Source organism: Bufo bufo, chromosome 8 (assembly GCF_905171765.1).
Source record: "Bufo bufo chromosome 8, aBufBuf1.1, whole genome shotgun sequence".
NCBI classification, from domain to species: domain Eukaryota; kingdom Metazoa; phylum Chordata; class Amphibia; order Anura; family Bufonidae; genus Bufo; species Bufo bufo.
In genome coordinates this window covers 128,069,508-128,097,483 of record NC_053396.1, presented here as the reverse complement: position 1 = coordinate 128,097,483, position 27,976 = coordinate 128,069,508, and the positions used below count along the sequence as shown (strand labels likewise).

The 27,976-nt window shown below is 43.5% G+C and overlaps 1 protein-coding gene across 1 annotated transcript in view; it reads right to left on the bottom strand.

Annotated features, from left to right (window-relative positions):
* TMEM164 (transmembrane protein 164) overlaps positions 1–27,976 on the bottom strand; it is a 67,458-nt gene that overhangs the window by 12,691 nt on the left and 26,791 nt on the right. The window contains exons 2-3 of the mRNA XM_040405786.1: positions 12,522–12,571; positions 11,975–12,041 (exon numbers count right to left, since the gene is read on the bottom strand). Of these exons, the coding sequence (XP_040261720.1) occupies positions 11,975–12,041; positions 12,522–12,571 (117 nt within the window). The remainder of the gene's footprint in view (positions 1–11,974; positions 12,042–12,521; positions 12,572–27,976) is intronic.

The following is a 27,976-nucleotide window of genomic DNA, read 5'->3' as shown; positions in this document are numbered from 1 at the left end:
CCTCATCAGGAGCATGCACAGGCGTTGTAGGGAGGTCATACAGGCACGTGGAGGCCACACACACTACTGAGCCTCATTTTGACTTGTTTTAAGGACATTACATCAAAGTTGGATCAGCCTGTAGTGTGTTTTTCCACTTTAATTTTGAGTGTGAACTCCAAATCCAGACCTCCATGGGTTGAAAAATTTGATTTCCATTTTTTAATTTATGTGTGATTTTGTTGTCAGCACATTCATCTATGTAAAGAACAAAGTATTTCAGAAGAATATTTAATTAATTCAGATCTAGGATGTGTTATTTTTGTGTTCCCTTTATTTTTTTGAGCAGTGTATATTAGTCTCATGTATAACTGTAGCTTAAGAAGACTGGAAAGGCTCTTTAAATGTATTCTTCGAGGGCAGCATAAACTAAACTAGTGACAGAGACCTGAATTCAGATACAGCTGCCGCTTCCCTCTACCCTAAGGCCTCATGCACACGACCGTTTTTATGGTCCGCATCAAAGCCACCGTTTTTGCGGCTTGGATGCGGGCCCATTTACTTCAATGGGGCCGCAAAAGATGCGGACAGCACTCCGTGTGCTGTCCGCATCCGTTGCTCCGCCAAATTTTTTTATAACATAACATGTCCTATTCTTGTCCGTTTTGCGGACAAGAATAGGCATTCCTACAATGGGCCGCCTGTTCCGATCTGCAAATTGCGGAAGGCACACGGGCGGCTTCCGCATTTTGCGGACCACAAAAAATGGAACGGTTGTGTGCATGGGGCCTAATGCAGATGATTTCCTCCTATACTGTGAGGGGGCAGGGGAGACGATCATGAATAATGGGACTTTAGAGCTTAGGTCACAGCAGCTCAACAGTGATTTTATAAAAACTGCAGCCCAAAAGATCAAGTGACCCTGTGTTTAGATGAAGGTCTCAGTCACAGGTTTACGCTGCCCTCAGGTACATAAACCTGGTGACAGGCTCCCTTTAAAGGGAACCTGTCACTGTGAAAATGTAGTTTAATCTGCATGCAGCAGGTTGTAGAGCAGGAGGAGCTGAGCAGATTGATGTATATTTTTGGGGGAAAAGATTCAGTAAAACGTGTTTTATTCATTTATATTCCTACTTATTCTGGGCTTTGAAGTCCAGGAGGCGGTCCTATCAGTAATTGACAGCTATCTGTGTATACACAGTCATAGAGGGAAGGCTGTCAATCACTGATAGGACCGGCTCCTGGACTTCAAATCCCAGAATGAGCAGGAATATAAATGAATAAAATACAAGTTATACTGAATCTTATCCCATTAAACTATATATCAACCTGCTCAGCATCTCCTGCTCTATAACATGCTGCCTGCAGCTCAGACACCATGTTCATTGTGACAGATTCCCTTTAAGAGCTTTTTCCAGCGTTTTGGCCCAAAGTGAGGCTGCACTACTGAGAGAATCTGATTACATATATAACATTTGTGACGGTCAAATGCAGCATTATCACGGAAATCTCATGTGGACCCAGAACAGCATGTTTTTTGTTTAGTTTTTTTTAACATGGGTTAAAGGGGTTGTGCAAAAATGGGGGTCTTTACCGGACCGGTAAAGAGAAGATTACTTAGCGGCTTCCCGGCGCTGGCTCCCCGCTCCTTCTCCCCCAGGCCTGCCTCAGTGTAAACATCCAGTTTGTCATCGCCACAGCCAATCAGTGGCCTCGTCAGAGATCGAATCCCTTTGCATCAGGTGACCATTTGTCAAACCGAATGTTTATGTCGATGGAGCCCAGCAGAGCATCGCAGGCCTGGAGGAGAAGGAGCAGGGAGCCAGCATAGGGAAGCAGGTAAGTAATCTTCTCTTTACAGGTCCGGTAAAGTGCGCCCCCCCCCCCCCCCCCCCCCCCTAATTCTTGCACAACCCCTTAGGTGCCGCTGACCACCAGAAGAACAAGTGAACGTTCGTCGGCTGATGGCATCTTTTATAGGACACATAAAATCATTTGCAGCACATGCGGATTGGAGGGAATGAGACGCTGGGATATACTCTCGTTGTAGGTTCTTATGAACACTATCAAATTCACAAATATTACTCCGTGCTCGAGTATCAGCTGTACAATCCCTGAACCACAGCTAATTTATGGATGTATGCAGCTCCTGCCAGATCTCAGCAAAACACTCAGGTAAATAGGAAATTGAAAATCCAAAACTGAAAATGGAAATAAAAATAAGAAGAAAACCCAAAAAAAAAAAACAACAAACAGCTATTGTACAAATAAAGACATCATGTTTTAAAGAGGTGTTTCTGTCTTGCAAAGTGATCGCATATCCTAGCATTGTAGGATTGTGGGGGTCTGAGCTCTGGAGCCCCCGTGATACTGAAAACCGGAATTAGTACACACCTGTAATTCTTTTTCCATGAGATCACCACGACGGCAACACAAGGAGATTGACCCCTGACCTCTGTAGGGGCAGGAAGCAGAGAAAGGTTTAAATACCCCCCTCCCACCACCAACACCAGTGATTCCAAAATACAAGAGTAGAAAGGTGGTGGAAACCCAGTGATTTTACAATATCCAAATTAAAAGCAAATCGAAGGGAAAGTATTTCTCCATAGCAATCCCAAAAAAAAAAAAAAAAAAAAAAAAAAAAAAAAAGGAAGAACGTAATGGGAGGGAATTTTTTACGCAGTCGTGGTTATCTCATGGAAAAAGAATTACCGGTGAGTACCAATTTCGGTTTTCCATAGCATCACCACGACGGCAACACAAGGAGATATACAAAATATGATCAAGGGGAGGTAACGGCCTGAAGGACTTTTTGTCCAAAAGACATGTCTGATTCTTTGAAAAGGTCTAGTCTATAGTATTTAATGACGGTATGGATACTAGACCAAGTAGCGGCTTTACAAATTTCCTCTAGGGAAACACCCGCTCTCTCCGCTTGGGAGGAAGACATCGCTCTGGTAGAGTGAGCCTTCAGATTATCTGGGCAAGAGAGATTCTGAATAGTATAACAGGTAGAAATAGCATTCTTTATCCATCTAGCAATTGAAGATTTGGAAATTTTCTGTCCTGAATTGAACAAAGACAGTCGGACCTCCTAATCTCTTTAGTAGAGAGTCTATGTAGTCAACTACAGCTCGTCTGATGGGTTATCATAGAAAGAGGGGAGAGTAATTTCCTGATCCTTGTGGAATTTAGACACTACTTTTGGCATAAATTCTGGGTCTAGCCTCAGGATTAATCTATTGTTTTTGACTTGCAGGTAAGGTTCCCTCATGGATAACGCCTGTAGTTCACTAATTCTTCTGGCAGAAGTGATGGCAACTAAGAAAGCAGTCTTGAACCATTTTAGTTTTAAGGAGCAGTCGCTCAACGGTTCAAAGGGGGACATGATAATCCTGTAAAAACTAGGTTTAAGTCCCAGGTAGAAATGCAAGATTTTAATGTCGGACGTATTCTAGTAACCGCTCTCATAAATCTTCTGATCCATTTATGATTCGCTAGTTCAGTGTCATAGAAACAACTTAAGGCAGATATTTGAACTCTGAGGGTAGCAGCTTTTAACCCCATATCGAAGCCATTTTGTAAGAAATCTAGAATCGATTGTATGTTTGGAGTGGATTTGTTAGGAGAGGGTGATCCTGACCAAGAACAAAATTTCTTCCAGATCTTCATATAAATGGCGAAGGTAACCTTCTTCCTGGAGGCCTTTAGAGTAGAGATCACCGGATCTGAAAGACCCTGTGATTTCAGGATCCAAGCTGTCAAATTTAGAAAGTCCGGGTCCGGATTAAAAATAGGACCTTGTAGAAGGCTTTTCCTCCTTGGAAGGGGCCAAGGACCTTCGATGGCCATCTTCCGAATGACGGGAAACCAGCTTTTTTTCGGCCAACAAAGTGTTATCAGTATATTTGCTCCGTCCTGAAGGATCTTCTGTATCACTTTTGGTATTATCGGAAGAGGTGGGAAGGCATAGTACAGCGCTTGGTCCCACATGAAGGAAAAGGCGTCTACGATCCACGGATTGTCCCTGGGGTCTAGGGAACAAAATGTTGGGACCTTCGAATTTTCCCGAGAGGCGAACAGGTCCACCTCCGGTCTGCCCCATTTGTCTGTTATCATATTGAAGATTTCTATGTTTAAGGACCATTCCGATTGGTCTATCTTTTTCCTGCTTAAGTAGTCGGCTTCTATATTCAGGGATCCTTTTAGGTGAACCGCTGAAATGGATTCTATGTTTATTTCTGCCCAACTGAATATTTCTGAGGATAGTTTCAGTAGACTCATGGATTTTGTACCTCCTTGATGGTTTAGGTATTTTATTGTCGTCATGTTGTCTGATAGTATTTTTAAATGACGGCCCCGGAGTTGTGATTCTGCAATCTTCTGAGTTTTCCATACGGCTCTCAGCTCTCGGTAGTTCGATGAGTGACTCCTGATTGAACTTGACCATGGTCCCTGGTAGTAAACTTTGCCGACCTTCGACCCCCAGCCCCACTGGCTTGCATCTGTGGTGATCTGGGTGTGAGGTATCTTCTTCCAGGTTACTCCTCTGGTCAAGTTCTCCTGGATCCTCCACCACTGAAGAGAGGACTATCCTCTGAGGTATGGTAACCCTGTGATCTAGAGAGAAAACTTGCTTGTCCCATACTCTGAGTATCCACATTTGAAGAGATCTGAAGTGAATTTGACACCATTGGACTCATGGGATGCAAGAAGTGAGGACACCTAGAAGACTTAGAGTCTCTGATTGAATAGGTTCTTTTGGATGAAAATACCTTGATCTTTCGTTGGATGTCGGATATCTTGTCCCGAGGTAGACTGGTTAGCTGTTTTTGAGAGTCCAGGATAACTCCTAGGAACCTGATCTTGGTTGATGGTACAAGGTTCGATTTCGTTCTGTTGACCATCCATCCCAGTCTGTCCAATGTTAGTAGAAACACTTCCAGGTCTTTCTGTACTTGGGAAGGAGAATTGTTGGTTATTAGGAAATCGTCCAGATATGGGAAGATTGTTAATCCTTTTTTCCTCAGATGCGCTACTACTTCTTGTGACGAGACTAATCTCGCCACATTGCATTGGAGAAGCCTGGTTGCCCGCCTGCTTCCTTTAGACTATGGCCCCATGTTGAAACGCGTGATTTTCCCCTGCAAAGACTATGTGAAAGAATTTGGCTCCATGGCAATTGAACTGTATTCGTGTAGTCCGAGTGCCATTCACCTAATAATTGAATGCACTCAGACCTGAGCTATCGGGGGATATGTTAAATGTCTGTTTACTGTAATGGTTGTGACATTGTATATTTGAATAGTGATTTCTGTCCTGTTGTCCCCACGTGTACAATGGCGATGTCCCTTTGTCCTGAGAGATAATTGAATTACTCCTCGGTTGTCTCCAGGGCAGAGAGAAGGAAACCAGGATGCCTTGTGGGGATGTATTGTGTCTGTGTATCCTGAATTGCTGCCTCTGTCCTTGGAGATAAATTGGATTACTTCCCAATTATCTCCAGGACAGAAGACATTAACCCATTGTGTAAGGTAATACATTACAGGCAGAGGGGAGGCTTTTGTGTGGGAGTGTCTGAGTGTATTGTACGTGGTTACTGGTTGTTTTACAAAACCCTGTGGGTGGTACTAATGTGTATATAAGAACAACACACACACAGCTCTGGCTGACCCCTGCTTGACCCTCAACACAGAGCCTCGTCTCGTTCTTGGGGGGGATTCACTGTATGCTGTTAGAGACCGATTGCTAGGAGTGTAAGCCGCTTGGGTGCGTTTCCTATTCGTCTGCTAGCAGCTATTCGTGAAGTTCCGTTCGGGAGTTTGGAGCATTCCCTTATATGCCGTTCGGGAGTTTGGTGTTCTGTAAGTAGCTGTGCCTGTAGCTCTGGAAGGGGAAGATCGCCTAAACAGTTTTAACCCCTTTTATGCCCGGGTGCCGTTACACTTCTATTATCAGTTTTGTGAACACCCGAGGAGCAGAGGATATGCTGAAAGGGAGAGAGGTAAATTGGTAGTGGAGAACAGCTCCTCTGTGGGCCTTTATTGCAAACCTCAGAAATTGTTGGGAATTGTGGTGTATTGGGACATGGTAGTAAGAGTTTCTTAAATCCACCATGCACATCACTGACTTTCTGTAAGAGGGGAATGATTGAATTTAGTGTCTCCATACGAAACTTCTGATAAGAGATAAATTTGTTTAGGAGCTTCAGGTTTATAATGGTTCGAAAGGAACCCTCTTTCTTTTTCACCAGAAAAAGAGTTGAGTAGAACCCTTTTCCTCTTTCCAATGGGGGTACCTCTGTTATTACGTGTTTAGATATTAACTCCTGAACCCCTTTCCAAATTGGGCTTTGATGTGTTGGAGTTGGGAGTCTTGAGACTATAAATCTTCTTGGGGGAAGGGTAGAAAAGTGAATCCTGTAGCCTGATTTTATAATTTTTATCGCCCATGGGTTTGAGGAAATTTCCTCCCAGAAAGGAGGAAATTTCTTCAATCTTCCCCCCACTCTGGAGTCACTGATTTTCGTTTCCTTTTTGGGATGGGGCGAGGAAACCCCTTCCCCCTTTGGGGTTCCCTTTACCACTGTAAGGTCTGTTTTGATTGGAGGGGGCACGAAAGGGGTATTTCCTTTTGTAGGACTTTTCCTCGGGGAAACCCTTCTTTTTATCCGAAGCTTTTTCAAGTATTTTATCAAGCTCGGGCCCAAATATGTACTCTCCTGAGAAAGGTATAGAACAAAGTCTCGATTTAGAGACCTTGTCTCCCGACCAACATGTTACCCAAAGGGCTCTCCGAGCCGCATTTGAGAGTCCTGCGTCCTCAGCTGCAAACCGAACAGACTCTGCGGAGGCATCAGCAAGAAATGCCGTGGCAGATTTTAAGAGTGGGAGCGCATTTAGAATTTCTTCGTTATCAGATTTTCAGAAACACGATTTTCTAACTCTGAAAGCCAAACAAACATGGATCTGGCTACAGATGTAGCCGCTATGTTAGATTTTAGATTGTACATAGCCGCCTCCCAGGACCTGCGTAATAGCCCATCGGCCTTTCTGTCCATAAGGTCTCTTAGTTGTGATGCGTCTTCAAAGGGTAGAGAGGTCTTTTTATTGACTTTTGCTACCTGAGCATCTATCTTAGGAATCATATTAAATATTTTGGCTTCCTCTTGATCAAAAAGTAGACGGCTCTGATAAGCTCTTGAAATTCCTAGACGCTTTTCCGGATCAGACCATTCGTCTAATATTAAACCTTTAATGTTTTCATTAATAGGGAAAACGCTAGTTTTTTTCACACGCAGTCCACGGAACATTTCTTCCTGAACAGAAGGGGTTGGTTGAATTTCTTCTACCCCCATGGTTGCCCTGACTGCTTTGAGTAACTCTGGCACATCGTCTGAGGAAAAATAAAATCTTTTTCCACCTTCATGGATATCTCGCTCAGATTGTCATCTTTGGAGGAAGATGCACCATCAAGATCATCTGATTCAGAGAAAAAGGAGTCCTCTGTTCTCAAGCGCTTGTGTGGGGGTTCAGCTTGAGGAGGGGTATCTTTGTGTAATCCGGACAGAAATGCCAAGATAGATTTAATTTCTTCCTGCATCATGGTTCTAAACTCATCCATTAAAGATGGTTGTTCGTCTCGTATAACCTTGGTAATACAATCCCATAACTTTTTTAGATGCAAGAAATGCATTTTGCGGATTTCCTGGGCTTCCTTTGCGCTTCTTTAGAAATCTAAGGGCAAAGGAATAAAGCCCCATTAGACAATAGAGAAGCCCAATGTATCCCACATATGGCCAGAAAAAACGGAAAGCTGCATTAGATTAGATCTCCCCACAGGAAGACTTAAGCAAGGCGGCGAAGGGGCTTCTGAGTGCTCCGGTGCGGACATCCTGGAGGGATAGAGGAGACAACTCACCAACACCAGGAACGCTGAGGGAAGGAGAAGATTTAAAATTTCTTCCGGTCCCGCCGAATGTGCGCCGCCTTCGTCACTTTCGGTGAGGTCATCCTGCGCCGGAAGTGACGTAACTTATATAGCGCAACCCAGCTGGAACAAACAGAGCCCAGGCGGGAGACAGCAGCCCAGGAGCAGGCCCCAGATGATACCGGAGCGAGGCCTCCCGTTCCACTCCCTGCCCAGCGTTAGTACGGAGACCGCCGGAGGGCAGGGAGTCACCATGTGGATATGGTGTATAAGGTGCGCATCTTCTTCATCTCCCTGGCGCGAGGCACACAAGGAGACCTTTCTCCGCCCCTGTCCTCTGTAGGGACAGGAAACACTGGTGTTGGTGGTGGGAGGGGGGTATTTAAACCTTTCTCTGCTTCCTGCCCCTACAGAGGTCAGGGGTCAATCTCCTTGTGTTGCCGTCATGGTGATGCTATGGAAAACGAAGATTTAGCACTGGATTATTAACATTTCATTTTAAAGTGCACCATTTTTAGAAAAGAAAAATCACAATCAGGCACCTATAAATGTAAAGTATATTAGAAGTAGTGCAGCCAGCATCATTTGGATCTTTTTCCTTCCCTGTGTGTGCTTCTGTAAAGGTGGATTTCAACTCACCAATAACACTGCGCAACAATGATTTTGCTAGTGAGAGAAAAACATATGGATTTATACTAAAATGAGCGCGCAGATTCCAAATATGAACTCAGAATTTGCCTGACACGTCTAGATTTTAAGTACATGCAAAGCCTATTCAGTTATACTATTAAATGCATTATATTGGAGATATTCTAATGGACATGTCCAGACCTGTCCGGAGGCAATGTCAGCAGTAAGTATATAAGGCAAGCTGGACAGATTTTAATAAAGTGATCTGTTATAGTGCTATCAATTTTGAAACTTAAAAGGGTTCTGCAGTTTTTTAAACTGATGATCTATGCTCTGGATAGATCATCAGCATCTGATCGGCAGGGGTCCCCCAACAGGGACCCCCGCCAATGAGCTGTATGAGAAGGCAGCGGCGCTGGCAGTAGCACCGTGGCCTTCTCGCTGTTTACCGCAGGACCAGTGACATCACGACTAGTATCAATGGCCTGGGCTAAGCTTTGTTAACTTAAATGGAGCTTAGCTCCGCCCAGGCCATTGGATACTAGTCGTGACGTCGCTGGGCCTGCGGTAAACAGAGAGAAGGCCGTGGCACTACTGCCAGCACCGCTGCCTTCTCAAAAAGCTGATCGGCAGGGGTCCGGGGTGTCATACCCCCGCCGATCAGATCCAGAGGATAGATCATCAGTCAAAAAAAACTGCAGAACCCCTTTAAGATGGATAAATGCAAATGTGTTAACGATCCAGACAATTTCTGCCACATATGTGGCAAATACACTACTTATGATCAGCACAAGAATCTGACCAAGCGAGTGCGTCTTGCAGCTTGGGATGCATTTGTGCAAGAAGTGCAAAACTTCCTTGGGAACAGACAAGCTGCAAACTACGCTGAATTAGTAGACAACAGGCTTACAGCATATAAACAAACTTCCGAATGTCATTGAAAGTGCACTTCTTACAGTCCCATATTGACTTTTTCCCACCCAATTTGGGACACGTAAGTGACGAACATGGAGAGCGGTTCCATAAAGATATTTTTACAATGGAGAACAGGTATCAAGGCCGCTGGAATCCCAACATGATGGGGAAGGGGGGGGGGGGGGACGGACTACTGCTGGTTTTTGCAACGGGAAAATATGACCGTTCACAAACGCAAAAGCAGATGCCTGAAGCACTTTTAACAGTTCTGGGCCTTGCTCAAGAAAGACTTTTAAACTGAAAAACAAGACTTTTTGAAATGTTGTTATTCCATTACATTTTCATACACTGTTTACTACGCAAACTTAGATGTAGATCAGGTGATGGTTGGAGTAAAACTCGTTCTGTTCAAAATTATTCAATGCTTTCCAAGTGCTTAATTCCTTTAGGCATACTTCTGCATAGCAAAATTTCGTGACGTGTTACAACAATTCTGACTTCGGATTTGTAATCCACACACTTGATTTAGTATAGGACAAATGTTTTTTGCCCTGTAGCAGATGAAAAGTTTTTATTTTTTGTTTCGTGGTGTAAGCGTCCAGATGCAGACACCACCGATCATGGCTTCTGGGGAGCAGATCGTGTGGTCTAAACAGTGATCTACTGCTCAGGAGCAATGATTCTGTACAAGGACGAGGCATCACTATAGCAATCCCCCGTAACTCATACAGTGAAGGAGATCGCTGCATGTAAACGCACCGTCTCCTTCACTGAACGAGCAGCCGACTGTTGGGAAGGACACTTCTTCCCTGACAATCGGTCGCTCAGTCGGCCCATCTAACTCCACTTTAAGGGTACATACACATGGGAGGCAGATTAAGTGGAGAAAAATGCGGATTTGGAAAACATGAAATCTGTGTTAAAATCCAAAACGTAAACTGACATATTGCACATTTAAAATCTGCATTGCAGGTTAATTTCCAGGTTGATTTTTTACCCAGTGTAAATAAGAGTTGGTACAATATCATCCACTTTGCTGCTCCTGTAATATGCTGCAGATTTCCCCCTGTAAAATCTGGATGCAATATCCGCAGCATGTCCATATTCTCTCTCCACGCTTGATGACTGGGCTGGCTTTTCCTAGACTATTGTAAGAGCTGCGCTGAGTGATCTACACTAACCAGATATTTCCTCCTTCTGGTTCACTTGGAGTGAGAAGCTTCATCCCCCTCTTCCCTGTCGCCAAGTTTTACACTAGATGGATTTCTTTTTGAGAACTGATGAGGTTTCTGAACATTTACAGAATGCCTGCAGGCTGCGAAAGGAGAACGAAAAGCTGCTTGAAAATGAAAATACCTCTTTCCCGTGATACGCTTTACATGTTTAACTCTACAATCAATGCAAAAAAATAAAATAAAAAATTCATGACATTATGAGTTACAATGATTGCTATGCTTTAAAGTGTATGGCTAATATGATGTATGTGCTTACTTCAAGAAAGCTACACGTTTTAACCTCTTAAGCACCGAGTGGTGGTGAGAAAGGAACCCCTTTGTCTTTGCTGCTGAACATACATTTAGATGTCGACATTGTTGTTTGAGGCCAACTTTTTTTCAGGGATAAGGCTACTTTCACACCTGCGTTAGGTGCGGATCCTATCTGCACAGACGGATCCGCACCTATAATGCAAACGCTTAGATCCGTTCAGAACGGATCCGTTTGCATTACCATGAAAAAAAAAAAAAAAAAAAAAAAAATTATATATATATATATATATATATATATATATATATATATTATATATTTTTTTTTTTTTGTTCATGATAATGCAAACGGATCCATATTGTGTCAACTTCAAACGGATCCGTCCCCATTGACTTACATTGTAAGTCTGGACAGATGCGTTTGCCTCCGCACGGCCAGGCGGACACCCGAACGCTGCAAGCTGCGTTCAGGGGTCCGCGAGCGGAGCGGAGGACAAAGGGTGCCAAACTGATGCATTCTGAGCGGATCCGCATCCACTCAGAATGCATTAGGGCTGGACGGATCCGTTCGGGGCCGCTTGTGAGAGCCTTCAAACGGAACTCACAAGCGGAGCCCCGAACGCTAGTGTGAAAGTAGCCCAAGTTGTACTTTTTTCCATAACCAATTCAAGTACATACAATGTTTAGTGTAGGAAACGCTATACATAAGAAAATATGCTCTACTCATCATTTCAATTCCCCCCCCACTCCAGCATCAGCGGTCCGGCAGTGAAGATGTTCCATTCCTCTTCATCTGATCTCTGCAGCCAATCCATGGCCTTGGTCTGACCCCCAAGGCCAGTCTGTCACGTGAACAGCCAGTGATTGGCTGCAGCAGGCACATGAGGAGGAATGGGACGTCATCACTTCTGGAAACCAGGGACAAGATTGGCGGCACAGAGCAATTATATTTCTTGCCGATACTGTCTCTTCATTGTATAGAGCCCCTTTACATGTCACAGATATACATCAAACCAAATAAAGTATGGATTTCTTACCATTCGTGTGTTGAGCACTGGGAACAACAACGCGAGTAGGGCCCCATTTAACATATGCATCTGCAGCCTTCAAAGAGGAAAGACAGCGACAAGGTTACCGAGGAAGTGGCATCGCTACAAAATAAGAACTGAAGACCCATGGAAAAGCTCAGTGTATCTGGAGGAGTATTAGTATCTGTCCTCCCATCTGAAGACCCCTTTATGGGAACTTGAACAGGGACACAAATGTTTAATTGTGATGCATAAAAAATAAAAATAAAAAAAAAGGATTACCAAAGGGTAAAGCTGGTCATTTACACCAGATTAGTGTCGGACACACCCGATGACTACCCGTGTGGTGGAGTCCCGAATTTCCCCTGATGGCAGATGTCTGGGGAAAGAAGCTGCTGGAGGTATCCGGCACTATACAGATCTGTATATAAACCTTTCCATATGCAGAGATATTGGAGATAAAATAAGCCTATTCAAATTAGAAAGCTGCAGGATTTTAGGGAGGGAAATATTACAATCATGTCGGTGCATTTATTTTTAACTGTAGACTACCCACCTAAATATGACAGTGGCAGCTTTACACGGGGGGCATGCCAGGAGAAATATCTGCAATGCAAAAAAAAATTAAAAATAAAGTTAGCTTTCTTTTGTTATTTATTTTTAAAAAGAAAAAAAAGTCAATACTTCACTTTATTTCTACTACATACATTCACTACATTATAAAGGTGTTTTCCGATCCTTTTAGAATCACATCCATCAATACTTGATTCGCAGAGACACCACGCACCTCTGCCATTCAGCTGTTCTACAGAAACTCTGGCGCTGGAAAGCTCTGTTAGACGGAGGGGGAAATAGTCATGGAGCTCCCACTGAAGTCAATGACTACGCACAGCGTATGCTGAAACTACTGCAGGACAGCTGATCGGCAGGGGTGCGGGAGGTCAGACGCCTGCCGATTAGATATTGATGGCCAATCCTGAGGACGGGAAACCGCCTTCAAAATAACTAAATGTCCTAGAATGTGAGCAGGACTGGTTGCAAAGTATACAAATCACAGCCAGCTTCAGAGGGAATCCCAGGGCACGGACATGGTGTGGATCACCAACAGAGTGACAAGGAAATAAAGGTTCCAGCCACCGAATAAAAACATGGAAATTTTATTCTTTCTTCATAAGATCCAAAATATAAGACACACAAAAACACAGGAGCTCGGTTTAGACGCGTTTTGAGTGACAAATGCACTCTTAGTCGTAGCACAGCTAGTGTGAAACAGCAGACATATGGTATAGTGGTTTTTTGGTTTTAATTTTCCAAATTAGCCATGTCTGATGTGTCTATGGATCCTAACTTTCAATGGACCCAAAGTACACCCCTTATACTGCACTTCACAAGTTATATAAGTGTGTAAAATGTTTAATTTAGGTTTACTACCATTTCAGGTAGAAGTGAACTACTCTGAAACCTTAAAGGGACACTGACAGGCCTCCTGAGCATATTTAGCTCTTTATATGCCCTCCTAGGTCTTGTAATAAGTTTCCCATTCATATAAGTATTATCCCTGTGCGCATTGTAAACTGTGAAAAATAATCTTTATAATCACCTGTCAATCAACTGTCCTTTCTGCCCAAGGGGCGTTCTTTGCGCCGCATTTGTGCCCAGCCGTGCCCCAACTGCCGGATCCTTAGACGCCCATCTCATTAGAATTCACTTCGCTGGGCGGTATTTTCCTGTCCCCGGCATTCGGAGATCCCGCGCATGCCCAATACGAAGTTACGGTCATCGGCCTCAATAGCATTATCTGCGCATGCGCCCGGCTCCCTCGCTCGCCTGGGATCACATCGCGCCTGCGCCCCCTATGTTTCTATGAGGCCGCTTTAGCCTCTCCATTCTGCGCCTGCGTAACTGCGCCTGCCGTAACTTCGTATTGGGCATGCGCGGGATCTCCGAATGTTGGGGACCGAAAAATACCGCCCAGCGAAGTGAATTCTAATGAGATGGGCGTCTCTAAGGATCCGGCAGTTGGGGCACGGCTGGGCACAAATGCGGCGCAAAGAACGCCCCTTGGGCAGAAAGGACAGGTGATTGACAGGTGATTATAAAGATTATTTTTCACAGTTTACAATGCGCACAGGGATAATACTGAATACAATATATGAATGGGAAACTTATTACAAGACCTAGGAGGGCATATAAAGAGCTAAATATGCTCAGGAGGCCTGTCAGTGTTCCTTTAAAGGGGTTGTCTCACGAAAAATATTCTACAGTTTTCAAACCAACACCTGGATCTGAAAACTTTTGTAATTGCATGTAATTAACCACCTCAGCTCCCCTAGCTTAACCACCTCAGCCCCCAGTGCTTAAACACCCTGAAAGACCAGGCCACTTTTTACACTTCTGACCTACACTACTTTCACCGTTTATTGCTCGGTCATGCAACTTACCACCCAAATGAATTTTACCTCCTTTTCTTCTCACTAATAGAGCTTTCATTTGGTGGTATTTCATTGCTGCCGACATTTTTACTTTTTTTGTTATTAATCAAAATTTAACGATTTTTTTGCAAAAAAATGACATTTTTCACTTTCAGTTGTAAAATTTTGCAAAAAAAACGACATCCATATATAAATTTTGCTCTAAATTTATTGTTCTACATGTCTTTGATAAAAAAAAATGTTTGGGTAAAAAAAAAAAAATGGTTTGGGTAAAAGTTATAGCGTTTACAAACTATGGTACAAAAATGTGAATTTCCGCTTTTTGAAGCAGCTCTGACTTTCTGAGCACCTGTCATGTTTCCTCAGGTTCTACAATGCCCAGACAGTACAAACACCCCACAAATGACCCCATTTCGGAAAGTACACACCCTAAGGTATTCGCTGATGGGCATAGTGAGTTCATAGAACTTTTTATTTTTTGTCACAAGTTAGCGGAAAATGATGATTTTTATTTTATTTTTTTTCTTACAAAGTGTCATATTCCACTAACTTGTGACAAAAAATAAAAAGTTCTATGAACTCACTATGCCCATCACGAAATACCTTGGGGTCTCTTCTTTCCAAAATGGGGTCACTTGTGGGGTAGTTATACTGCCCAAATGTGTGGTAAGGAGTTTGAAATCAAATTCTGTAAAAAAATGACCTGTGAAATCCGAAAGGTGCTCTTTGGAATATGGGCCCCTTTGCCCACCTAGGCTGCAAAAAAGTGTCACACATCTGGTATCTCCGTACTCAGGAGAAGGTGGGGAATGTGTTTTGGGGTGTCTTTTTACATATACCCATGCTGGGTGAGAGAAATATCTTGGCAAAAGACAACTTTTCCCATTTTTTTTATACAAAGTTGGCATTTGACCAAGATATTTATCTCACCCAGCATGGGTATATGTAAAAAGACACCCCAAAACACATTCCCTACCTTCTCCTGAGTACGGAGATACCAGATGTGTGACACTTTTTTGCAGCCTAGGTGGGCAAAGGGGCCCACATTCCAAAGAGCACCTTTCGGATTTCACTCGTCATTTTTTACAGAATTTGATTTCAAACTCCTTACCACACATTTGGGCCCCTAGAATGCCAGGGCAGTATAACTACCCCACAAGTGACCCCATTTTGGAAAGAAGAGACCCCAAGGTATTCGCTGATGGGCATAGTGAGTTCATGGAAGTTTTTATTTTTTGTCACAAGTTAGTGGAATATGAGACTTTGTATGAAAAAAAATCAAAAAAATCAAAAAAAAAAATCATAATTTTCCACTAACTTGTGACAAAAAATAAAAAATTCTAGGAACTCGCCATGCCCCTCACGGAATACCTTGGGGTGTCTTCTTTCCAAAATGGGGTCACTTGTGGGGTAGTTATACTGCCCTGGCATTTTCCAGGGGCCCTAATGTGTGGTAAGTAGGTAAATGACCAGTGAAATCCAAAAGGTGCTCTTTGGAATGTGGGCCCCTTTGCCCACCTAGGCTGCAAAAAAGTGTCACACATGTGGTATCGCCGTATTCAGGAGACGTTGGGGAATGTGTTTTGGGGTGTCTTTTTACATATACCCATGCTGGGTGAGAGAAATATCTTGGCAAAAGACAACTTTTCCCATTTTTTTATACAAAGTTGGCATTTGACCAAGATATTTATCTCACCCAGCATGGGTATATGTAAAATGACACCCCAAAACACATTCCCCAACTTCTCCTGAGTACGGCGATACCAGATGTGTGACACTTTTTTGCAGCCTAGATGCGCAAAGGGGCCCAAATTCCTTTTAGGAGGGCATTTTTAGACATTTGGATACCAGACTTCTTCTCACGCTTTGGGGCCCCTAGAATGCCAGGGCAGTATAAATACCCCACATGTGACCCCATTTTGGAAAGAAGACACCCCAAGGTATTCAATGAGGGGCATGGCGAGTTCATAGAAATTTTTTTTTTTTGGCACAAGTTAGCGGAAATTGATATTTTTTATTTTTTTCTCACAAAGTCTCCCGTTCCGCTAACTTGGGACAAAAATTTCAATCTTTCATGGACTCAATATGCCCCTCACGGAATACCTGGGGGTGTCTTCTTTCCGAAATGGGGTCACATGTGGGGTATTTATACTGCCCTGGCATTCTAGGGGCCCTAAAGCGTGAGAAGAAGTCTGGAATATAAATGTCTAAAAATTTTTACGCATTTGGATTCGGTGAGGGGTATGGTGAGTTCATGTGAGATTTTATTTTTTGACACAAGTTAGTGGAATATGAGACTTTGTAAGAAAAAAAATAAATAAATTCCGCTAACTTGGGCCAAAAAAATGTCTGAATGGAGCCTTACAGAGGGTGATCAATGACAGGGGGGGTGATCAATGACAGGGGGAGTGATCAATGACAGGGGGAGTGATCAATGACAGGGGAGTGATCAATGACAGGGGAGTGATCAATGACAGGGGTGGTGATCAATGACAGGGGTGGTGATCAATGACAGGGGTGGTGATCAATGACAGGGGGGTGATCAATGACAGGGGGGTGATCAATGACAGGGGGGTGATCAGGGAGTCTATATGGGGTGATAACCACAGTCATTGATCACGCCCGTGTAAGGCTTCATTCAGACGTCCGTATGCGTTTTGCGGATCCGATCCATCTATCAGTGCATCCGTAAAAATCATGCGGACATCTGAATGGAGCTTTACAGGGGGGTAATCAATGACAGGGGGGTGATCAGGGAGTCTATATGGGGTGATAACCACAGTCATTGATCACGCCCCTGTAAGGCTTCATTCAGACGTCCGTATGCGTTTTGCGGATCCGATCCATCTATCAGTGCATCCGTAAAAATCATGCGGACATCTGAATGGAGCTTTACAGGGGGGTAATCAGGGAGTCTATATGGGGTGATAACCACAGTCATTGATCATGCCCCTGTAAGGCTTCATTCAGACGTCGGGATGCGTTTTGCGGATTCGATCCATCTATCAGTGCATCCGTAAAAATCATGCGGACATCTGAATGGAGCTTTACAGGGGGTTGATCAATGACAGGGGTGTAATCAATGACAGGGGGGTGATCAGGGAGTCTATATGGGGTGATAACCACAGTCATTGATCACGCCCCTGTAAGGCTTCATTCAGACGTCCGTATGCGTTTTGCGGATTCGATCCATCTATCAGTGCATCCGTAAAAATCATGCGGACATCTGAATGGAGCTTTACAGGGGGTTGATCAATGACAGGGGTGTAATCAATGACAGGGGGGTGATCAGGGAGTCTATATGGGGTGATCAGGGGCTAATAAGGGGTTAATAAGTGACGGGGGGGGGGGGGGGGGGGTGTAGTGTAGTGTAGTGGTGTTTGGTGCTACTTTACTGAGCTACCTGTGTCCTCTGGTGGTCGATCCAAACAAAGGGGACCACCAGAGGACCAGGTAGCAGGTATATTAGACGCCGTTATCAAAACAGCGTCTAATATACCTGTTAGGGGTTAAAAAAAACACATCTCCAGCCTGCCAGCGAACGATCGCCGCTGGCAGGCTGGAGATCAACTCTCTTACCTTCCGTTCCTGTGAGCGCGCGTTCACAGGAAATCCCGGCTCACGCGAGATGACGCGTATATGCGTCGCTGAGCGCAGGGCTGCCACCTCCGGAACGCGAATCTGCGTACAGCGGTCCGGAGGTGGTTAAACACCCTGAAAGACCAGGCCACTTTTTACACTTCTGAACTACACTACTTTCACAGTTTATTGCTCGGTCATACAACTTACCACCCAAATGAATTTTACCTCCTTTTCTTCTCACTAATAGAGCTTTCATTTGGAGGTATTTCATTGCTGCTGACATTTTTACATTTTTTGTTATTAAATCAAAATTTAACGAAATTTTTGCAAAAAAATGCAATTTTTCACTTTCAGTTGTAAAATTTTTCAAAAAAAACGACATCTATATATAAATTTTTCTCTAAAGTTATTGTTCTACATGTGTTTGATAAAAAAAAAATGTTTGGGTAAAAGTTATAGCGTTTACAAACTATGGTACAAAAATGTGAATTTCTGCTTTTTGAAGCAGCTCTGACTTTCTGAGCACCGGTCATGTTTCCTGAGGTTCTACAATGCCCAGATAGTACAAACACCCCACAAATAATCCCATTTCGGAAAGTAGACACCCTAAGGTATTCGCTGATGGGCATAGTGAGTTCCTAGAATTTTTTGTCACATGTTAGCGGAAAATGATTTTTTTATTTTTTTCCTTACAAAGTCTCATATTCCACTAACTTGTGACAAAAAATAAAAACTTCCATGAACTCACTATGCCCATCACGAAATACCTTGGGGTGTCTTCTTTCCAAAATGTGGTCACTTATGGGGAAGTTATACTGCCCTGGCATTTTAGGGGCCCTAATGTGTGGGAAGTAGTTTGAAATCAAAATGTGTAAAAAATGCCCTGTGAAATCCTTAAGGTGCTCTTTGGAATGTGGGCCCCTTTGCCCACCTAGGCTGCAAAAAAGTGTCACACAAGTGGTATTGCCGTACTCAGGAGAAGTTGGGCAATGTGTTTTGGGGTGTCATTTTACATATACCCATGCTGGGTGAGATAAATATCTCGGTCAAATGCCAACTTTGTATAAAAAAAGAAATGGGAAAAGTTGTCTTTTGCCGAGATATTTCTCTCACCCAGCATGGGTATATGTAAAAAGACACCCCAAAACACATTGCCCTACTTCTTCTGAGTACGGCGATACCAGATGTGTGACACTTTTTTGCAGCCTAGGTGGGCAAATGGGCCCACATTCCAAAGAGCACCTTTCGGATTTCACAGGGCATTTTTTTTTTTACACATTTTGATTTCAAACTACTTCTCACGCATTAGGGCCCCTAAAATGCCAGGGCAGTATAAACTACCCCACAAGTGACCCCATTATGGAAAGAAGACACCCCAAGGTATTTCATGATGGGCATAGTGAGTTCATGGAAGTTTTTATTTTTTGTCACAAGTTAGTGGAATATGAGACTTTGTAAGAAAAAAATAAATAAATCATCATCACCATTTTCCGCTAACTTGTGACAAAAATAAAAAATTCTAGGAACTCTCCATGCCCCTCACACATCTGGTATTGCCGTACTCAGAAAAAGTAGGGCAATGTGTTTTGAGGTGTCTTTTTACATATGCCCATGCTGGGTGAGAGAAATATCTCGGCAAAAGACAACTTTTCCCATTTTTTTATACAAAGTTGGCATTTGACCGAGATTTATCTCACCCAGCATGGGTATATGTAAAATGACACCCCAAAACACATTGCCCAACTTCTCCTGAGTACGGCGATACCACATATGTGACACTTTTTTGCAGCCTAGATGCGCAAAGGGGCCCAAATTCCTTTTAGGAGGGCATTTTTAGACATTTGGATCCCAGACTTCTTCTCACGCTTTAGGGCCCCTAAAATGCCAGGGCAGTATAAAAACCCCACATGTGACACCATTTTGGAAAGAAGACACCCCAAGGTATTCAATGAGGGGCATGGCGAGTTCATAGAAGATTTTTTTTTTTGGGCACAAGTTAGTGGAAATGGATATATTTTTTTTTCTCACAAAGTCTCCCTTTCCGCTAACTTGGGACAAAAAGTTCAATCTTTCATGGACTCAATATGCCCCTTAGCGAATACCTTGGGGTGTCTTCTTTCCGAAATGGGGTCACATGTGGGGTATTTATACTGCCCTGGCATTTTAGGGGCCCTAAAGCGTGAAAAGAAGTCTGGAATATAAATTTCGAAAAAATTTTACGCATTTGGATTCCGTGAGGGGTATGGTGAGTTCATGTGAGATTTTATTTTTTGTCACAAGTTAGTGGAATATGAGACTTTGTAAGAAAAAAAAAAAAAAATAATCTATTTCCACTAACTTGTGCCAAAAAACTGTCTGAATGGAGCCTTACAGGCGGGTGATCAATGACAGGAGGGTGATCAGGGAGTCTATATGGGGTTAATAAGTGACAGGGGGGGTGTAGTGTAGTGTGGTGCTACTTATTACAGAGCTGCCTGTGTCCTCTGGTGGTCGATCCAAGCAAAAGGGACCACCAGAGGACCAGGTAGCAGGTATATTAGACGCGGTTATCAAAACAGCGTCTAATATACCTGTTAGGGGTTTAAAAAAAAAAAAAAAAAAAATCGCATCTACAGCCTGCCAGCGAACGATCGCCGCTGACAGGCTGTAGATCCACTCGCTTACCTGCAGTTCCTGTGACCGCGCGCGCCCATTCACAGGAAATCTTGCGTCTCGCGAGATGACGCGTATATGCGTGACTCTGCCTGAGACTGCCGCCTCCGGAACGCGATCCTGCGTTAGGCGGTCCGGAGGCGGTTAAAAATTTAGCGTAGCCAGGGAGCTATTCAATAAAATGTATCAGTATAGCGCCACCTGCTGTTTTTCTTTTTAATTTGTCCTGCTCACTGAGAAGGCCGCACATGCTCAGTTTCATGCTTCAACTGCCCCCTGAGCTGTGATAGGGAGAGCTGAGACACGCCCCCTGAGCTGCAGCAGAAAGGACACTCCCCTTGAGCTGTCAGCTTGATATTAATCAGAGCAATGAATGGGGAGATCTCTGGATCCCTGTGAGGTACAGGGCTGGTTCTAGCTTTGTTAGAAAGAGATTTTCATGAAGTCTGATTTCAACCCCTTTGTATTGTAACCAGGTCCTGTTCACACTTTCACTTTTTGTGTTCAATACAAAGACTCGGAGACCAGATATGCCCAAAAGTTTTCAATTAATGGGATACACAATGAACACCGCCTTTAATAGCAGCAAACCCAGAGTCAACATTTAATACTGACAAATGTTTTTCAATTATTTAACAAATGTCACAAAATTGATGCCTATATATCGTCACCTCCTCAACAAGTACAACTTTGATCATGTGAAAGGCATGACAAGAGCTTACATGAAGAATTGTATTGTAAGCTGTAACTTTACGGTGAGCGATTCTTATTACTTTACTGTTAACAAATCTGCAAATTCAAATAAATACTATAGTCTCCCTGCGGTGATCAGTGAAAGTCAGGTTCATATTGCTATGATTGATGTACCACTACAGGACCGGTGCTGATTAATAATAGGTCATCAATGTAGCGCCCATACCAGAGCAAAAACCTGGAAAACTTGTTACAGTCCTGACCAGATGTATGCACCTCTTTCCCCATTTACTATTATGCAGCACAACAGGAAAAGAAGCGCACACATGCAGCCTGGACCAGGGAGGAAGAGCCCGCAGCCTGTGTGAGTGCAGCGGGGATGGCGGTATCAGCAAAGCAACGGACGGGTCTTTCTTCCACAGGTTTGAAGAAAGTGCAGCTTTTACAAAAAGTCCTGGGAACCCCTTTAAATAACTACTATGTAAAGGTACATCCACACAAGACTTAAAAGGGGTTGTCCACTTTTTTATATTGATAACCTATTCTCAGGATCGGATCAGATCAGCGGAGGCCTGATTCCCAGCACTCTTGCTGTTCAGCTGTTTGAAGAGGCGGCGGCTCTCGTATGAGAGCCGCCTTCGCTTCATTGCTCGCTGTCGCAATTGCAGTGGTGAGAAGGTTTAATTACAGCTCCCGAGGACACATTCACTTCAATGCAACGGTTTCCTCCACTTCAAGTGAATAGGACCGAGCCATCTCATTGAAGTGAATGGGGAAAACAGAGTTATAACTCCACAAATAATGAAAAGGCGGCAGCACTAGTACGAGCGCTGCATTCCCTTCATACAGCTGATCGCCGGGGGAGCCGGGAATCAGGTCCCTGCCAATCTGATATTGAGGACTATAGGTCATCAACATAAAAAAGTGGACAACCCCATTAAATTGCAACAGAAAGAAATGCACTGTGGATTCGTCACGGCATTTGTGACCACATTTGCTGCAAATCCACATGTTTTTATGCAGACTGAGGCAGTGGATTAGTGGATTTCATCAGTCATTGCAAAGATTAATAAACTCTTAAAAGTCTGCAACATAAATTGACATACTGCGGATTTTACCCGCCCTTCCATCAATGGGTCTGCAAAAAAAACGGAAGTGAGGCCTCCTGCACACAGCCTTTTTTTCCCCCGTTTACTGGCAGTTTTTTTTGCGTTCCGTATACGGAATCATTCATTTCAATGGTTCCGCAAAAAATGGAATGTACTCTGTTTTTCTGTTCCGTTTTAACATAGAACATGTCCTATTACTGCCCGCAAATCACGTTCCGTGGCTCCATTCAAGTCAATGGGTCCGCAAAAAAAAACGGAACACATACGGAAATGCATCCGTATGTCTTCACTTTCCGTTCCGTATTTTGCTGAACCATCTATTGAAAATGTTATGCCCAGCCCAATTTTATCTATGTAATTACTGTATACTGTATATGCCATACAGAAAAACTGAACGGAAAAACGGAACAAAAATGGAATAACGGATCCGTGAAAAACGGACCGCAAAACACTGAAAAAGCCATACGGTCATGTGCAATAGGCCTTACTCCGCGTGCATTCCGCTTCCGTATGTCCTTATCGCAAAAAATAGAACATGTCTAATTATTGTCCGCATTACGGACAAGGATAGTACTGTTCTATTAAGGGTCAGTAGTTCCGTTCTGCAAAATACGGAATGTACACAGATGTCATCCGTATTTTTTGCGGACCGCAAAATACATACAGTCGTGTGCATGAGCCCTCAGGAAGAAAGATTAGGTAATGACAGCAACTGGGAAGATTATGGAACAGGGCCTGGACTTTGGAAGTTAACAAAGTGCCATAGACAGATACCTTTAGGCTAGGGTCACCCTGTAGTCGTAGCGTGGTGCGTCGGATGCCAGTTGCCCTTTTAATAGATTTGGGTGTAGAGTAAAAAAAAGGCGCATTTACATGTGCAGATATGCAGCAGTTTGTCGGGAAGGCAGTGTTCTTTCCAGACAGGTGGCTGCTCGTTAAATGGAGGTGAAGCGCTGCATATACATGCAGCGATCACCTCCCCAGTATGAGAATGAGCTATCGCTATTGTTTCTGGGTAGCAGAACGCTGTATAGACTGCACAATCTGTTGCCCAAAAACTAGGGATCGACCGATATTGATTTTTTAGAGCCGATACCGATAATCTGTGAACTTTCAGGCCGATAGTTTATACTGATATTATGTGAATTTTTTTTTTTTTATTCCTACACAAATCTGCTGAAAATGAATGTTTATTGTTAACGTGTTTTTTTGTTGTAAATCTTTATTTTTCATTTATAATTAATGTTTTTTTTTTACCAACTATTAGCCCCCTTAGGGACTAGAACCCTTGTCCTATTCACCCTGATAGATCTCAATAAAGGTGAATAGGACCTCACACTCTCCCTGCTGCTCTATGAACACAGCATCAGGAATGTTACCATGGCAGCCAGGGCTTCAATAGCGTCCTGGCTGCCATGGTAACAGATTGGAGCCCCAGCATTACACTGCTGGGGCTCTGATCAGAACTGCCAGTGAGGAGGAGGGGAGAGGGGAGCCTGTGGCCACTGCCATAAATGATTAATACTGGGGGGCTTGGGTGGGGGCGCACTGCGCCACCAATGAAGATAACTCATTAATTCATACACAGGAGGCGGGAACTGGCTGCAGAATCACATAGCCGGCTCCCAACCTCTATGACAAGTAGTTGCGATCTGCGGTAGTTGGCACCTGAGGGGTTAACTACAGCTGATCTCAGCTACTTCTCATAGAGGTCGGGAGCCGGCTATGTGATTCTGCAGCCAGCTCCCGCCTCCTGTTGAATTTGAATGAATGAAAGTTATCTTCATTGGTGGCGCAGTGGCCACAGACCCTCCCCTTCTCCCATCTCCTCTCATTGGTGGCGCAGTGGCCACAGCCCCTCCCCTTCTCTTCTCCTCCGTCCTCTCATTGGTGGCAGCAGCAGCAGCACAGGGGGGAGGGAGACACTGCTTCCTTCTCCCCTGTACTGCTGATGGAACACAGAGAGCGCTGACAGCAGCGTGATCCTTGTTCCCAATACGTTATCGGAATATCGGCAAAATAGATGCAGATAACGTTAAAAATCCCTAATATCGTCTGATAATCGGTAAAACCGATAATCGGTCGATCCCTACCAAAAACTATAACTTATGTCCCCGCACAATAATTTCACCTGATGCACGAACATTTTGGTCGTTCATCAGGTGATCGGCTGCACCTTTACATGGGCAGATTGTTGGGAACGAGCATTCACAGGAACATTACTATAATTTCATTGTTAATAAAATGTATCCGTATAGCGCCACCTGATTTTTTTTTTTTTCTTATTTCTTTGTCCTGCTCACTGAGAAGGCCGCACATGCTCAGTTTCATCCTTCAACTGCCTCCTGAGCTGTGATAGGGAGAGCATGGACACGCCCCCTTAGAAAGATTGTGATGTAACATATGATGTCCAATTTTCATTTTTTACATTGGTCATGGTATAACCCTTTTAAGGCCACTTTCACATGGTCATGGAGAATTTGTAAGCCAAAACCAGAGCAAAAGTATGTTTTGGACCCACTCGTGGTTTTAGCTTAGAAATACTGATGCAAAATACCAAATACAGGGGCACTTTATCAAGCTAGTCTGTTTTTTGGCCATGAAATTAGAAAGGCGTATTTCATTTGCTGTCTTTCTTTTGCCGACTATGTATTAAGTATTAAGTCACACATCAGTTCATGAATTAGACTAGGCGTATTTTTATTAGTCTCACCTCAGTTAGGGTACTTTCACACTAGCGTTATTATTTTCCGGTACTGAAATCCGATATAGGTTCTCAATACCAGAAAAAAAAAAAACACACGCTTTTTTTTGTCCTAATGCATTCTGAATGGAAAGCAATCCGTTCAGTAAGCATCAGGATGTCTTCCGTTCCTTGTATGGTATTTGACCAGACAAAATACCACAGCTTGCTGCAGTATTTTTTCTGGGCAAAATCCCGGAACAATACCGCAATTGCCGGACCCGGCATTAATTTCCATAGAGATGTATTAATGCCGGATCTGGTACCAAGTGTTCTGTAAATTGCCGCGTCGCCAGATACGGTTTTCCGGTCTGCGCATGCGCCGGGATATAGGAGAAGCTGATTTCGCTTTTGATCTTTGAAATTTTTTTAATACCAGATCGGTTATTCCCGATGAGACAGATCGGGTATATCACCGGATCCATCTAACGGATCCGGAAAAAAAGAATACCGGGAAAAAAGGATATCAGTTTGCATACTGCCTGCCGGATCCGGCAAACAGTATCGGCAACGTTACTGCTTGCCCGAGTCTAAACGCTAGCGTGAAAGTAGCCCTAGACTGATCTAATTTATATGTGCATGAATACAAGTCACATCATTGTGGAGAAAAGTTGCACGTTTCCAGGAAAGTGTGACTTTTAGGCTCCATTCACACGTCCGCAATGTGTTTCGCGGATACACGGATCCGCAAAACACGGAAAGCGGCAATGTGTGTTTCGCATTTTGCGGACCGCACATTGCCGACATAATAGAATATGCCTGTTCTTGTCCGCAATTGCGGACAAGAATAGGACATGTTCTATTTTTTTGCGGAAACGGAAGCACGGATCCGCAAATGTGGATGCGGACAGCACATTCCGTCCCCATAGAGAATGAATGGGTCCGCACCCTTTCCGCAAAATTGCGGAAAGGATGCGGACACATTTTGCGGACGTGTGAATGGAGCCTTAGGCTACATGCACACAATCAGGATTGCATGCGGGAAATCTGCACCATAGGTCATGTACATTGTATTCTCTGAGAATATGAAATTCTCATGCACACTATGCAGATTTATTTTCCGGGCAGATTTTATTCTGCGGTGCGGATTTTAAAATCCACAGCATGTCAATTTATTTTATTTTTCCTGACCAGATTTTCTCCATTCACTTCAATAGGGAGAGCAAAATCCACATGCAGAGAAACTGCATCAAATCCGCGCGGATTGTCTGCAATGATTTCCCTGAAAACACCTGCGGATTTCAGTGCGGAATGTCCACACAATTTAACCTTAAAAGGGATTCTGTCATGACATTTGAGGCCTATAACCTAAACATATGGCCAGGTCCGTACTAATAACCTGAATCCGAAACTGTCCTTATTAAATGTGCCTGTGGCTCTATTAGCACATAAAACTGGTTTTTATAACCTGTCATTCACCTACCTAAGGTGTCCAAGGGGACGTCGCTTCATACAGGGTGCCCGGCTGCAGCCATCTCCGTTTGGTGCCCAGCGCCGCCTTCCCACTAGAAATCGCTGTCCTCCCTTTCTATAGAGCAGTCTTCCTCACCTTGCGATAAGTGTCTGCAGCTGACTTAGGCTACTTTCACACTAGCGTTCGGGGCTCCGCTTGTGAGCTCCGTTTGAAGGGTCTCACAAGCGGCCCCGAACGCATCCGTACTGCCCTGATGCATTCTGAGTGGACGCGGATCCGCTCAGAATGCATCAGTCTGGCAGCGTTCAGCAAGCGGACACCTGAACGCTGCTTGCAGCGTTCAGGTGTCCGCCTGGCCGTGCGGAGGCAAGCGGATCCGTCCAGACTTACAATTTAAGTCAATGGGGACGGATCCGTTTGAAGATGACACAGTATGGCTCAATCTTCAAACGGATCCGTCCCCCATTCACTTTCAATGTAAAGTCTGGACGGATCCGTTCAGGCTACTTTCACACTTAGAATTTTTTTTAAACTATAATGCAGACGGATCCGTTCTGAACGGATCCAAACGTCTGCATTATAGGAGCGGATCCGTCTGAGCAGACATCAGACGGACCCGCTCTGAACGGTAGTGTGAAAGTACCCTTACAGGAAGCTGTTCTCTAAATGAAGGATATAATGAAGTCATTGAGGGAAAAAAATCTTTCTACATAAAGATTTTCTACACATACTCGGAATTCCTATGTCTTATAAATCTTCGATATTAACCAGAAGTTTAGATGAAGAGGAGAGAGCTATACGAAAATCGTAGCCATTACGTTCCCTGCGAAGATTTCATACTGTTTATTCGGATACAAATATTTATCTATTTATTCATCGATTTAAGGACTTTGTGTTTTTACTTGCATTTTATGCCCTTTAGGTTTAAAGTACTGGTATACTATCCAAACCATATACCGTATATCCACACATTATACATTTATTGTTGAGTATTTATAGTTATTTTAACACGTGGGTTATAGCCTTTTTATAGTTGTTTTTAATGTTGTTTCAAATACTAAAACTTTTGTATGGTTCTAATATCTTGAGTGCCCAGTTTTTCCATTACGTTATCCAACTTTTCATATTAGTTTGATTAGGTTGATTCTGTATTTATAGGTTTGTAGAAGTTAGGATTAAGGTCTTTTTCTCAACTCTGTTCAGGTTATAACATTTTTGCTGTGAAGAGGCATGTGATCTCTGCTAAGTCAAATTCAGTTTTGAGAACTGCAAAAGTAAAAGTAAATCAAGCATCTGTGATAATATCTTGTAGGCAGAGAAACTGCCCAATAATCTTACAAAAACCTCTGGAAGAGCATGAATTTGTAAATGGATTAATGGAATTTA